The sequence below is a fragment of the Mobula hypostoma genome, chromosome 1 (assembly GCF_963921235.1).
Source record: "Mobula hypostoma chromosome 1, sMobHyp1.1, whole genome shotgun sequence".
NCBI lineage: Eukaryota > Metazoa > Chordata > Chondrichthyes > Myliobatiformes > Myliobatidae > Mobula > Mobula hypostoma.
The window spans coordinates 169,302,436-169,317,430 of NC_086097.1; the positions used below are offsets into that span (position 1 = coordinate 169,302,436).

The 14,995-nt window shown below is 44.1% G+C and overlaps 1 protein-coding gene across 6 annotated transcripts in view; it reads right to left on the reverse strand.

Moving 5' to 3' along the window:
• cep192 (centrosomal protein 192) overlaps positions 1–14,995 on the reverse strand; it is a 222,195-nt gene that overhangs the window by 12,661 nt on the left and 194,539 nt on the right. For all 6 annotated transcript variants that reach the window (XM_063059701.1, XM_063059694.1, XM_063059687.1 and 3 more), the window contains one exon: positions 11,030–11,149. In XM_063059701.1, the coding sequence (XP_062915771.1) occupies positions 11,030–11,149 (120 nt within the window). The remainder of the gene's footprint in view (positions 1–11,029; positions 11,150–14,995) is intronic.

A 14,995-nucleotide genomic window follows, 5' to 3' on the forward strand; every position in this document is an offset into this window, starting at 1 on the left:
GAGGTATACAAAACGATCAGGGGTATAAATAGGGTAAATACATGCAGTTTTTTTCCCCCTTGAAGTTGGGTGAGTCTAGAACCAGAGGTCATAGATTTAAGGTGAAAGGTGAAATGTTTAGGGGGAACCTGAGGGGAAACTTCACTTCACTCAGATGGTAGTGCAAGTAGGAAACTGCCATCTGAAGTGGTGGATGCTGGCCAGCACATACTAGATGGGCTGAAGGGCCTGTTTCTGCACTGTAGTGCTCTATGACTCTTTGTCCTTAAATTAAACACTCATAAATGTCACCCAACAGCCTCCTACATTACAGTGAAAATAAACATCAGCCTATCCAATCTCTCCTCATAACTTCAATCCTTCATTCCAGATATTAGCCTGGTGAATCACTTCCACATTCTCTCAGTTGTTTACCAAATCCTTCCAGTGCATGTGGGTACCAATGGCATGGGTAGGACGAGTGACAAGGTTCTGCAAAATGAGTTCAGGGAGTTAGGCACTAAGATGAGAGCAGGACTTCCAGGGTTGTGATCTCAGGATTGCTACCTGTGACACTTGCTGGTGAGGCCAGAACGTGGAAGATTATACAGTTTAATATCTGGCTAAGGAGTTGGTGTAGGAGAGAGAGCATAAGATTTTTGGATCATCGACTCTCTTCCAAAGAAGGTGGAACCTGTACAGAAGGGACAGTTTGCACCTGAACTGGAGGGGGACTAATATCCTAGTAGGAAGGCTTGTTAGTGCTGCACAGTGCCCTGAACTGCGATATTTTTCAATGCAATTAGTATTGTAGGAAAGGTGGATGAGCTCAGGGCATGGATCAAGATCTGGAATTATGACATTGTAGCCACTGGTGAGATTTAGTTGCAGGTATGGCAGCTCAATATTCCGTGGTTCCATTGTTTTAGATGGGAGGGATTAAAGGGATTTAATCTGTACAAAGAAGTCCCAATGGGAGAGAATGCAATACTGGGAATACAATTGGGAATGAGACAGGGCAGGTGACAGAAGATTTGTAGGAGAACACTCTAGATCCAGTGACCACAATACCACTAGTTTCAAAGTAATTATGCAAAGAGATTGGTCTGGTCCGTAGGTTGAGATTCTAAATTGGGGAAGGCTAATTTTGATTGTATCAGAAGTGATCTGCCAGGTGTGGATTGGGACAGGCTGTTTTCCGGCAAAGATGTACTTGGAATGTGAGAGACCTTCAAAAACAAAATTTTGAGAGTACAAAGCTTGTATGTGCCTGTCAGAATAAAGAGTAAAGATAACAAGTGTAGGGAACTTTGGTTTTCAAGAGATGTTGAGGCCCTGGTTAAGGGAGAAAGTAACAGGTATAGGCAAGTAGGAACATATGCCGTGTTCATGGAGTACAAGAAATGCAAGAGGAAATTATAGGCCGGCCAGTCTGACATTAATTGTGGGAAAGTTATTCTAAGGGACCAGATATATAAATATTTGGATAGACATGTACTGATTAAGGATAGTCAGTATGACTTTGTGTATGGTAGGTCATGTCTAACCAATCTTGTAGAGTTTTTCGAGGAAAGTGATGAAGGCAAGGCAAGGCAGTGTATGTTGTCTACATGGACTTTAGTAAGGCATTTGACAAGGTCCCGCATAGGAGGCTGGTCAAGAAGGTTTAGTCCCTTGGCATTCAGAATGAGGTAGTAAACTGGATTAGATATTGACTTTGTGGGAGAAGCCAGAGAGTGGTAGTAGAGCGTTGCCTCTCTGACTGGAGGTCTGTGACTAGTTGTGTGCCGCAAGAATTGGTGCAGGGTCCTTTCTTGTTTGTCACCGAAATCAATGATCTGGTTGATAATGTGGTTAACTGGATCAGCAGATCTGTGGATGACACTAAGAGGGGGGTATAGTGGACAGAGAGAAAGGCTATCATTGCTTGCAGGGGGATTTGCAGCAACTGGAAAAATGGCAGATGGAATTTAATGCAGACAAGTGCAAGGTTCTGCACTTAGGTAGGACCAACTAGGGTGAACAGTAAGGCACTGAGGAGTGTGGTAGAACAAAGTGATCTGGGATTACAGGTACATAATTCATTGAAAGTGGTGTCACAGGTAGATAGGGTTATTAAGAAAGCTTTTGGCACATTGGCCTTTTGTAAATTAATGCATTGAGTACAAAAGATGGGATGTCATGTTGAAGTTGTATAAGACGTTGGTGAGGTCTATTTCGGAGTACTGTATGCAGGTTTGGTCACCTACCTACATGAAAAATGGAAACAAGGTTGAAAGAGAAAATTTACAAGCATATTACCTGGTCTGGAGGACCCGAGTTATAAGAAAAGATTGAACAGGTTAGGACTGTATTCTTTAGAACATAGAAAATTGAGAGGAGATTTGATAGAGGTATACAAAATTATGAGGGGTCTAGATAGGGTAAATGCAAGCAAGCTTTTTCCACTAAGTTGGGTGGGACTACAGCCAGAGGTCATGGCTTAAGGGTGAAAGGTGAGAAGTTTAAGGGGGACGTGCAGGGGAAACATCTTCATTCAGAGGGTCATGAGAGTGTGAAATGTACTGCCAGCACAAGTGGTCCATGTGATTTCGATTTCAGCACTTAAGAGAAGTTTGGATACAGTTGAAGTCAGAAGTTTACATACACCTTAGCCAAATACACTTAAACACAGTTTTTCACAATTCCTGACATTTAATCCTAGAAAACATTCCCTGTCTTAGGTCAGTTAGGATCACTATTTTATTTTAAGAATGTGAAATGTCATAATAATAGTAGCGAGAATGATTTATTTCAGCTTTTACTTCTTTCATCACTTTCCCAGTGGGTCAAAAGTTTACATACATTTTATTAATATTTGGTAGCATTGCCTTTAAATTGTTTAACTTGGGTCAAACGTTTTGGGTTGCCTTCCGCAAGCTTCTCACAGTAAGTTGCTGGAATTTTGTTCCATTCCTCCAGACAGAACCGGTAACTGAGTCAGGTTTGTAGGCCTCCTTGCTACAATAGCAGCAGGAAGGGAAATAGGCATCCAATGCAAAGTACCTGTGTGGCCATTCCCCTCAATAATAAATATACCTTTTTGGATACTGTGGAGGGCGACGATCTTCCAGGGGTGGGGGGAACCACACTAACCAGGTCTCTGGCGCTGTGGCACAGAAGGGAAAGGGGCGAAGAGGACTGCAGAAGTGAGAGAGGAATAGACACGAGATCATGAGATTCTGTGGACTCGATAGAGAGACCCGGATGGTATGTTGCCTCCCAAGTGCCAGGGTCAGGGTCATTTTGGATTGGCTTCATGACATTCTAAAGGGGGAGGGTGTGTAGCCAGAAGTCTCGATATATATTGGCGCCAATGACATAGGCAGGTAAGGTCCTCAAGAAAGAATTTAGTGAGACAGGTAGAAAGCTGAGAAGCAGGATATCCAGTGCCTGTGCCACATGCCAGAGAGGGTAAGAATAGGATGATCTGGCAGATTCATGTGTGGCTGAGAAGCTGGTGTGGGGTTTAAGACTTCTGGATCATTGAGATCTCTTCTGGGGATGGTACAACTTGTACAAAAAGGGTGGGTTACACCTGAACCCAAGGGAGACCAATATCCTTACAGGCAAATTTGTGAAAACTATTGTGGAGGGTTTCAACTAATTTGGCAATGGGATAGGAACCAGACTAATAGAGGAAGAGATAGGGCTGTTAGTTTACAAGTAGAGATAATGTGTCGTGAGACTGGCAGAAAGCAGTCAGATGGTAAGGCAATATTGCAGTCGTGGAATGAGTTTCAGTGTAGAAGGGAGACAAAATCGAAAAAGGTATTGGATACAGGATTAAAGGTTTTTTGTTTGAATGCACACAGTATACGGAATAAAGATGATGATCTTGTAGCGCAGTTTGAGATTGGCAGATATGACATTGTGGGCATCACTGAATCATGGCTGAAAGCTGGGAGCTTAACCTCCAAGGATACACGTTGTATCAAAGGGACAGGCGAGTTAGCAGAGGGGATGTGTGGTTCTGTTGGTAAAAAAAAATCCCTAGAAAGAGGTGACATGAGATTGGAAGTTGTAGAATCCTTATGGGTAGAGTTAAGAAGTGAAACAATAAAAATACCCTGATAGGAGTTATATAAAGGCCTCTGACCAGTAGCCAGAATTACAGCGGGAGATAGAAAAGGTTTGTCAAAAGGGCAATGTTACGATAGGCATGGGGATTTCAATATGCTGGTAGACTGGAAAATCAGGTTGGTACTGAAACCCAAGAGAGAGAATTTGTAGAATGCCTACAAGATAGCTTTCCAGAGCAGCTTGTAGTTGAGTCCTTTAGGGGATCAACTATTCTGGATTAGGTGTTGTGTAATGAACCAGATTTGATTAGGGAGCTTAAGGTGACGGAACCCTTAGGAGCCAGTGATCATATGATAGAATGCACCCTGTAGTTTGAGAGGAGTCAGATGTATCGGTACTACAATGGATAAACCGAATTACAGAGGTATGAGAGAGGAGCTGGCCAAGGTTGACTAGAAGGGGATACTAGCCTGGATGACAGCAGAGCGGCCATGGCTGTAGTTTTTGGGAGCAATTTGGAAGACGCAGGATAGATACATCCCACAGAGTAAGTGTTCTAAACACAAACAAGAGAAAATCTGGAGATGCTGGAAATCTAAGCAACACACACAAGATGAAGAGTCTCAGCTCGAAACATCAACTGTACACTATTCTACAGATGGTGCCTTGCCTGCTGCGTTCCTCCAGCATTGTAGGTGTATTGCTAAGTATTCTAAAGGCAGGATGATGCAATCATGGCTGATAAGGGAAGTCAAAGCCAACATAAAAACAAAAGAAAGGGCATATAATAGAGCAAAAATTACTTGGAAGTTAGAGGATTGGGAAAAGTAAAAACCAACGGAAGCCAACTAAAAAAGCCATGGGGGGGAAACGGGGAGAGATGAAATATAAAGAGTTAAAGAGAGGTGACAGAAGACATTGGATCGATGAAACTTGGCACAGGAGAGGTGGTAATGGGGGACAAAGAAATACAGATGAACTGAATAAGTATTTTGCATCAGTATTCACTGTGAAAGACACTAGTAGTATGCTGGCGTGCCAGGGTGTAGAAATCAGTGTAGTTACTATTACTAGGGAGAAGGTGCTTTGGAAGCTGAATGGTCTGAGGGTAGATAAGTCACCTGAACCTGATGGAGTACACCCCAAGGTTCTGAAGGGATTGTGCAGGCATTAGTAATGATCTTTCAAGAACCACTTGATCCTAGAATGGCTCTGGAAGAATAGAAAATTGCAGATGCCACTCTACTCGTCATGGAGGGAGGAAGTCAGAAGAAAGGAAAATATATGCCAGTCAGCCTGACCTCAGTGGTTGGAAAGATGTTGCAGTCAATTAAGGATGTATTTTCAGGGTATTTGGAGACACATGATAAAATAGGCCAAAGTCAGCATGGTTTCCTTAAGGGAAAATGTTGCCCGACAAATCTGTTGGAATTCTTTGAGGAAATAACAAGCAGGACAGACAAAGGAGAATCATCGATGTTGTATACTTGGATTTTCAGAAGGCCTTTGACACGATGGCACATGTTAGGCTGCTTAACAAGAGCCCATAGTATTATAGAAAAGATACTAGCACAGATAAGAGTATTGGTTGACTGGCAGGAGGCAAAAGGTGAGAGTAAAGGGAACCTTTTTTAATTGGCTGCCTCTGACTAAAGGTCTTCCAGAGGGTCAGTGTTAGGACTGCTTTTTTTTAACGTTACATGTCAATGATTTGGATGATGGAATTGATGGATTTGTGGCCATGTTCGCAGACAATAGGAAGATAGGTGGAGGGGTAAGAGATGTCGAAGCAAGTAGCTGAAGAAGTGAGCGGAAGAATTTGGGTGGAAAAAGTTGTTTCTTTTTAAAAACTGCTTGGGGAGAAGGGTCTGCACTGCGCAGGCGCGTGATGTAGCGCGCCAAGGTTTAAAAAGCAGACCACCATATACAGCGGCCATCATCGGAGTGGACTGAGTCAGAGTGGGGCGGCTTTGACTCAAACAGGCTTAGGCGAGAACAGGCAGACGCCAGGGTAGGTTCTGGTAAGTTTTTTTTGTTCAGATTGTCCTGTGTAGAGAGAATGCCAGGCAGGATGTTGGAATGCTCCTCTTGCAGGAGGTGGGAAGTCAGGGAGCCCTCCGGTGTCCCCGACAACGCACCTGCAAGAAGTGCATCCAGCTGCAGCTCCTGACAAACCGCGTTAGGGAACTGGAGCAGGAGCTGGATGACCTGCGGATCATTCGGGAGAATGAGGAGATTATAGATAGTAGCTACAGGGAGGTAGTTACGCCAAAGGAGCAGAGGACAGGAAATTGGGTCACTGTCAGGCGAGGGAAGGGGAAAGGGCAGGCAGAGCAGGGTTCCCCTGTGGCCATTCCCCTCAACAACAAGCATACTGCATTGGATACTGTTGGGGGGGATGACTTACCTGGGACTAGCTGCAGTAGCCGGATCTCTGGCACTGGGTCTGGCTCTGCAGTGCAGAAGGGAGGGGGGAAAAAGAGGAGAGCAGTAGTGATAGGGGATTCGATAGTTAGAGGTGCAGATAGGAGGTTCTGTGGTTGTGACAGAGAATCCAGGATGGTTTGTTGCCTCCCAGGTGCCAGGGTCAAGGATGTCTCTGATTGATTGCATGACATTCTGAAGTGGGAGGGTGATAAGCCAGATGTCGTGGTGCACGTCGGTACCAATGACATAGCAAGGAAGAGTGAGGAGGTCCTGGAGAGTGAGTATAGAGAGCTTGGTAGGAAGTTGAAAAGCAGGACCTCGAGGGTGGTAATCTCAGGATTGCTACCTGTGCTACATGCCAGTGAGGGTAGGAATAGGATGCTCTGGAGGATGAACAAGTGGCTGAGGAACTGGTGTAGGGAGCAGGGTTTCAGATTTCAGGATAATTGGGACCTCTTCTGGGGCAGGTGGGACCTGTACAAGAGAGACGGGTTACACTTGAACTACAGGGGGACCAATATCCTTTCAGGGAGGTTTGTTAATGCTATTGGGGGGGCTTTAAACTAGATTTGCAGGGGGATGGGAACCACAGTACCAGAGCTGACAGTGTGGCTGGGGTGAAAATAAATGATGTTAAAAGTTCAAGCAAATCCACTAATAGAAAGGTTGTGAGTGGTGGTAAAAATCTTCTGAGGTGTATATATTTCAATGCTAGGAGTATTGTGGGGAAGGCGGATGAGTTGAGGGTGTGGATTGACACGTGGAATTATGACGTTGTAGCAATTAGTGAAACTTGGCTACAGGAGGGGCAGGACTAGCAGCTTAATATTCCAGGGTTCCGATGTTTCAGATGTGATCGAGGCAGAGGAATGAAAGGTGGGGGAGTGGCATTGCTTGTTAGGGAAAATATTACAGTAGTGCTCAGGCAGGACAGATTAGAGGGCTTGTCTACTGAGTCCTTGTGGGTGGAGCTGAGAAACAGGAAAGGTATGGCCACATTAGTGGAATTGTATTACAGACCACCCAATAGTCAAAGAGAATCAGAAGTGCAAATCTGCAGAGAGATAGCAGGCAACTGCAGGAAACATAAAGTTGTGGTGGTAGGGGATTTTAATTTTCCATATATTGATTGGGTCTCCCATACTGTTAGAGGTCTAGATGGTTTAGAGTTTGTAAAATGTGTTCAGGAAAGTTTTCTAAATCAATATATAGAGGGACCAACTAGAGGGGATGCAATATTGGATCTCCTGATAGGAAATGAATTAGGACAACTGACAGAAGTCTGTGTAGGGGAGCACTTTGGTTCCAGTGATCATAACACCATTAGTTTCAACTTGATCATGGACAAGGATAGATCTGGTCCTAGGGTTGAGGTTCTTAACTGGAAGAAGGCCAAATTTGAAGAAATGAGAAAGGATCTAAAAAGCGTGGAATGGGACAGGTTGTTCTCTGGCATGGATGTGATCGGTAGGTGGGAAGCCTTCAAAGCAGAAATTTTGAGAGTGCAGAATTTCTATGTCCCTGTCAGGATTAAAGGCAAGGTGAATAGGAATAAGGAACCTTGGTTCTCAAGGGATATTGCAACTCTGATAAAGAAGAAGAGGGAGTTGTATGACGTGTATAGGAAGCAGGGAGTAAATAAGGTGCTTGAGGAGTATAAGAAGTGCAAAAAAATACTTAAGAAAGAAATCAGGAGGGCTAAAAGACATGAGGTTGCCTTGGCAGTCAAAGTGAAGGATAATCCAAAGAGCTTTTACAGGTATATTAAGAGAAAAAGGATTGTAAAGGATAAAGTTGGTCCTCTTGAAGATCAGAGTGGTCGGCTATGTGCGGAACCAAAGGAAATGGGGGAGATCTTAAATAGGTTTTTTGCCTCTGTGTTTACTCAGGAAACTGGCATGAAGTCTATGGAATTAAGGGAAACAAGTAGTGAGATCATGGAAACTGGAGGAGGTGCTTGCTGTCTTGAGGAAAATTAAAGTGGATAAATCCCCGGGACCTGACAGGGTGTTCCCTTGGACCTTGAAGGAGACTAGTGTTGAAATTGCAGGGGCCCTGGCTGAAATATTTAAAATGTCGCTGTCTACAGGTGAGGTGCTGGAGGATTGGACAGTGGCTCATGTTGTTCCGTTGTTTAAAAAAGGATCGAAAAGTAATCCGGGAATAGGCCAGTAAGTTTAACGTCGGTAGTAGGTAAGTTATTGGAGGGAGTACTAAGAGACAGAATCTACAAGCATTTGGATAGACTGGGACTTATTAGGGAGAGTCAACATGGCTTTGTGCGTGGGAGGTCATGTTTGACCAATCTACTGGAGTTTTTCGAGGAGGTTACCAGGAAAGTGGATGAAGGGAAGGCAGTGGATATTGTCTACATGGACTTCAGTAAGGCCTTTGACAAGGTCCCGCATGGGAGGTTAGTTAGGAAAATTCAGTCGCTAGGTATACATGGAGAGGTGGTAAATTGGATTAGACATTGGCTCGATGGAAGAAGCCAGAGAGTGGTGGTAGAGAATTGCTTCTCTGAGTGGAGGCCTGTGACTAGTGGTGTGCCACAGGGATCAGTGCTGGGTCCATTGTTATTTGTCATCTATATCAATGATCTGGATGATAATGTGGTAAATTGGATCAGCAAGTTTGCTGATGATACAAAGATTGGAGGTGTAGTAGACAGTGAGGAAGGTTTTCAGAGCCTGCAGAGGGACTTGGACCAGCTGGAAAAATGGGCTGAAAAATGGCAGATGGAGTTTAATACTGACAAGTGTGAGGTATGCACGTTGGAAGGACAAACCAACGTAGAACATACAGGGTTAATGGTAAGGCACCGAGGAGTGCAGTGGAACAGAGGGATCTGGGAATACAGATACAAAATTCCCTAAAAGTGTCGTCACAGGTAGATAGGGTTGTAAAGAGAGCTTTTGGTACATTGGCCTTTATTAATCAAAGTATTGAGTATAAGAGCTGGAATGTTATGATGAGGTTGTATAAGGCATTGGTGAGGCCGAATCTGGAGTATTGTGTTCAGTTTTGGTCACCAAATTACAGGAAGGATATAAATAAGGTTGAAAGAGTGCAGAGAAGGTTTACAAGGATGTTGCCAGCACTTGAGAAACTCAGTTACAGAGAAAGGTTGAATAGGTTGGGACTTTATTCCCTGGAGCGTAGAAGAATGAGGGGAGATTTGATAGAGGTATATAAAATCATAGATAGAGTGAATGCAAGCAGGCTTTTTCCACTGAGGCAAAGGGAGAAAAAAACCAGAGGACATGGGTTTAGGGTGAGGGGCGAGAAGTTTAAAGGGAACATTGGGGGGGGGGCTTCTTCACACAGAGAGTGGTGGGAGTATGGAATGAGCTGCCAGACGAGGTGGTAAATGCGGGTTCTTTTTTAACATTTAAGAATAAATTGGACAGATACATGGATGGGAGGTGTATGGAGGGATATGGTCCGTGTGCAGGTCAGTGGGACTAGGCAGAAAATGGTTCGGCACAGCCAAGAAGGGCCAAAAGGCCTGTTTCTGTGCTGTAGTTTCTATGGTTTCTATGTTGAGGAAGAACAGAGGCTGCAGAAGGTCTTGGATAGATTAGGAAAATGGACTAAGTAGTGGCTAATGGAATAGTGTCGGGAAGTACACGGTCATACACTTTGGTAGATGGAATAAAAGCATAGACTATTTTCTTAATAGGGTGAAAATTCAAAAATCCAACATGCAAAGGGACTTGGGAGTCATCGTGCAGGATTCCTTAAAGGTTAATTTACAGGTTGAGTCGGTGGTGAGGAAGACAAATCCATGTTAGCATTCATTTCAAGAGGACTGGAATATAAAAGCAAGGATGTAATGCTGAGGGTTTAAGGCACTAGTGAGGTCTCATTTGGAGTACTGCGAGCAGTTTCTTATTTAAGAAAGGACGTACTGACATTGGAGGGGTTTCAGAAAAGGTTCACGAGAATGATTCTGGGAATGAAAGTCTCATCGTATGAAGAGCGATTGAAGGCTCTGGGCCTTTACTTACTGGAATTTAAAAGAATGAGGGGTGGGGAGGGCAAGAATCTCACTGAAACCTCTCGAATGGTGCAAGGCATAGATAGGGTGGATGTGGAGAGGATATTTCCTATATTGCGTGAGTTTAGGACCAAAGTATATTGCCTCATCAGAATAGATGCTTTAGAATGGAGATAAGAAGGAATTTGTTTAGCCAGAGAGTGGTGAACCATGGAATTCATTGCCACAGGCAGCTGTGGAGGCCAGGTCATTGGGTATTTAAGGCCAGGGTTGATACGTTCTTGATTAGTCAACCTGTGAAAGGTTACGGGGAGAAGGTTGAGAAGAATGAGGCTGAGGGGGAAATGGATCAGCCATGATGAAATAGTGGAGCAGACTCGATGGGCCAAACAGCCTAGTTCAGCTCCTCTGTCTTATGGTCAAAAACACTAAATTTCTTGTGCAAGCCCACATCTCTCTTTTTACCTGGGTTAAATTGCATGTCATGCAAAATTATACACTCACATACCCAAATGGATTGCACTCTTCATTTCAAAAACAGAAGCCTTCATTTTTGCTTACCACACCATGAAGCTGAAACTGAATCTTGTTCTTTACATGTGGCTCTGCAACCAGACGATATTCCAGATCCCAAAATTGTGCATAATCCCCCTTATCTCGAGGCATAAAAGAGACAGGCAACTAGAAGAGATCACAAAGTAACTTCATTAAGCACAATAATTAATACTACTTCTTTGAGTTTGAGCAATTTCAAAATTTTAGGAATACAATTCAAGTCCAAATGTTTTGAGAATGCAGCTGATCTCATGCTCTGACCTTCAGGATCAGACTCCTAAAGAGAACCTTGACAGAGGCTTTAAGGAAATCCACAGACGACATTAACCGCAATTCCCTTCACTGATGAGAGCAGTGGGTATCTATGCAGAGTTAAGCAAGGCTTTTGACAAGGTCCCAATACAATTTCTGGCCCAATTTGCCAACCATGTCTATCCAAATACTTGTATATCTGGTCCCTTAGAATACCTTACAATAATTTCCCTGCTACTGATGTCAGGCTCACGGGCCAAAAGTTTCCTAGTTTATTTTTAGAGCCTTTCTTAAACATAGAAAACTTAGAAAAACTACAGCACAATACAGGCTGTTCGGCCCACAATGCTGTGCCGAACATGTATTTACTTTAGAAATTACCCTGGGGTTATCCATAACTCTATTTTTCTAAGCTCCATGTACCTATCCAGGAGTCTCTTAAAAGACCCTATTGTATCTGCCTCCACCACCATCGCCAGCAGCCCATTCCATGCACTCACCACTCTGTGTAAAAAAACTTACCCCTGTCATCTCTTCTGTACCTACTTCCAAGCACCTTAAAACTATGCCCTCTTGTGACATCCATTTCAGCCCTGGGAAAAAGCCTCTGACTATCCACATGATCAGTGCATCTCATCATCCGTCGCTCCAGGGAGAAAAGGCCAAGTTCACTCAACCTATTCTCGTAAGGCATGCTCCCCAATCGAGGCAACATCCTTGTAAATCTCCTCTGCACCCTTTCTATAGCTTCCAAATTCTTCCTGTAGTGAGGTGACCAGAACTGAGTGGGGTCTAACCAAGGTCCTATATAGCTGTAACATTACCTCTTGGCTCTTAAACTCAATCCCACAGTTGATGAAGGCCAATGCACCATATGCCTTCTTAACCAGAGTCAACCTGTGTAGCAGCCTTGAGTGTCCTATGGACTTGGACCCCAAGATCCTTCTGATCCTCCACACTGGCAAGTGTCTTACCATTAATACCATATTCTGCCATCATATTTGACCTACCAAAATGAACCACCTCACACTTATCTGGGTTGAACTCCATCTGCCACTTCTTAGCCCAGTTTTGCATCCTATCAATGTCCTGCTGTAACTTCTGACAGCCCTCCACACTATCCACAACACCCCCAACCTTTGTATCATCAGCAGATTTAATAACCCATCCCTCCACTTCCTCATCGAAGTCATTTATAAAAATCACGATGAGTAGGGGTCCCAGAACAGATCCCGAGGCACACCACACTGGTCACCGACCTCCACGCAGAATATGATCTGTCTACAACCACACTTTGCCTTCTGTGTGCAGGTTCTGGATCCACAAAGCAAGATCCCCTTGGATCCCATGCCTCCTTACTTTGTCAATAAGCTCTGCATGGGGTACCTTTATCAAATGCCTTGCTGAAATCCATATACACTACATCTACTGCTCTTCCTTCAATGCATTTAGTCACATCCTCAAAAAATTTAATCAGGCTTGTAAGGCATGACCTGCCTTTGACAAAGTCATGCTGACTATTCCTAATCATATTACACCTTTCCAAATGTTCATAAATCCTGCCTCTCAGGATCTTCTCCATCAACTTAGCAACCACTGAAATAAGACTCACTGGTCTATAATTTCCTGGGCTATCTCTACTCCCTTTCTTGAAAAAGAGAACAAAACATGCAACCCTCCAATCCTCTGGAACCTCTCCCGTCCTCATTGATGATGCAAAGATCATTGCCAGAGGCTCAGCAATCTCCTCCTTCGCTTCCCACAGTAGCCTGGGGTACATCTCGTTCGGTCCCGGAGCTTTATCTAACTTGATGCTTTCCAAAAGCTCCGGCACATCCTCTTTCTTAATGTCTATATGCTCAAGCTTTTCAATCTGCTAAGTCATCCCAACAATCACCAAGATCCTTTTCCGTAGTGAATACTGGAGTAAAGTATTCATTAAGTCCCTCAACTATCTCCTCCAGTTCCATACACACTTTTCCACTGTCACACTTGATTGGTTCTATTCTCTCACGTCTTATCCTCTTGCTCTTCACATACTTGTAGAATGCCTTGGGGTTTTCCTTAATCCTGCCCGCCAAGGCCTTCTCATGGCCCCTTCTGGCTTTCCTAATTTCACTGCTAAGCTCTTTCCTGCTAGCTTTATAATCTTCTAGATCTCTATCATTACCTAGTTTTTTTTTAAACCTTTTGTAAGCTTTTCTTCTTGACGAGATCTTCAACAGCCTTTGTACACCACGGTTCCTGTACCCTACCATCCCTTCCATCTCATTGGAACGTACCTATGTAGAACGCCACACAAATATCCCCTGAACATTTGCCACATTTCTGCCGTACATATCCCTGAGAATGTGTTTCCAATTTTTGCTTCCAAGTTCCTACCTGATCGCTTTATATTTCCCCTCACTCCAGTTAAACACTTTCCTAACTTGTCTGTTCCTATCCCTCTCCAATGTTATGGTAAAGGAAATAGAATTGTGATCACTATCGCCAAAATGCTCTCCCACTGAGAGATCTGACACCTGACCAGGTTCATTTCCCAATACCAGATCAAGTACAGTCTCTCCTCTTGTAGGCTTATCTACATAATGTGCCAGGAAACCTTCCTGAACACACCTAACAAACAACACCCCATCTAAACCCCTTGCTCTAGGGAGATGGCAATCAATATTTTGGAAGTTAAAATCTCCCAACACGACAACCCTGTTATTATTACACCTTTCCAGAATCTGTCTCCCTATCTGTTCCTCGATGTCCCTGTTACTATTGGGTGGTCTATAAAAAACACCCAATAGAGTTATTGACCCCTTCCTGTTCCTAACTTCCACCCACAGAGACTCAGTAGACAATCCCTCCATGACTTCCTCCTTTTCTACAGCCGTAACACTATCTCTGATCAGTAGTGCCACACCCTCACCTCTTTTGCCTCCTTCCCTGTCCCTTCTGAAACATCTAAAGCCTGGCACTCTATGTAACTGTTCCTGCCCCTGAGCCATCCAAGTCTCTGTAATGGCCACAACATCATAGCTCCAAGTACTGATCCACGCTCTCAGCTCATCTGCTTTGTTTATGATGCTTCTTGCATTAAAATAGACACATCTCAAACCATCGGTCTGAGTGTACCCCTTCTCTATCACCTGCCTATCCTCCCTCTCACACTGTCTACAAGCTTTCTCTATTTGTGAGCCAACCCGCCCCTTCCTCTGTCTCTTCAGTTCGGTTCCCACCCTCCTGCAATTCCAGCTTAAACTCTCCCTAAGAGCCTTAGCAAATCTCCCTGCCAGGATATTGGCCCCCCCTTGGATTCAAGTGCAACCTGTCCTTTTTGTACAGGTCACGCCTGTCCCAAAAGAGGTCCCAATGATCCAGAAATCTGAATCCCTGCTCCCTGCTCCAATCCCTCAGCCACGCATTTATCCTACACCTCACTCTATTCCTATTTGACTGCTACTTTTGTCCCTTATTTGGGAGTGAGAAAGTTGGCAACCCTACTTGAACAACCCCTCCCCCACCCCACCCCCGGTCGGCCGGTCCGCAAGGATATTGTCAATATTAAACCAGTCTGTGGTGCAAAAAAGGTTGGGGACCCCTGTCCTATACTCACTGTGGTGTGGTACAGGCAGTAATCCCGAGATTACTACCTTTGAGGTCCTGCTTCTCAACTTCCTTCCTAACTCCCTGTAGTCTGTTTTCAGGACCTCCTCCCTTTTCCTACCGATG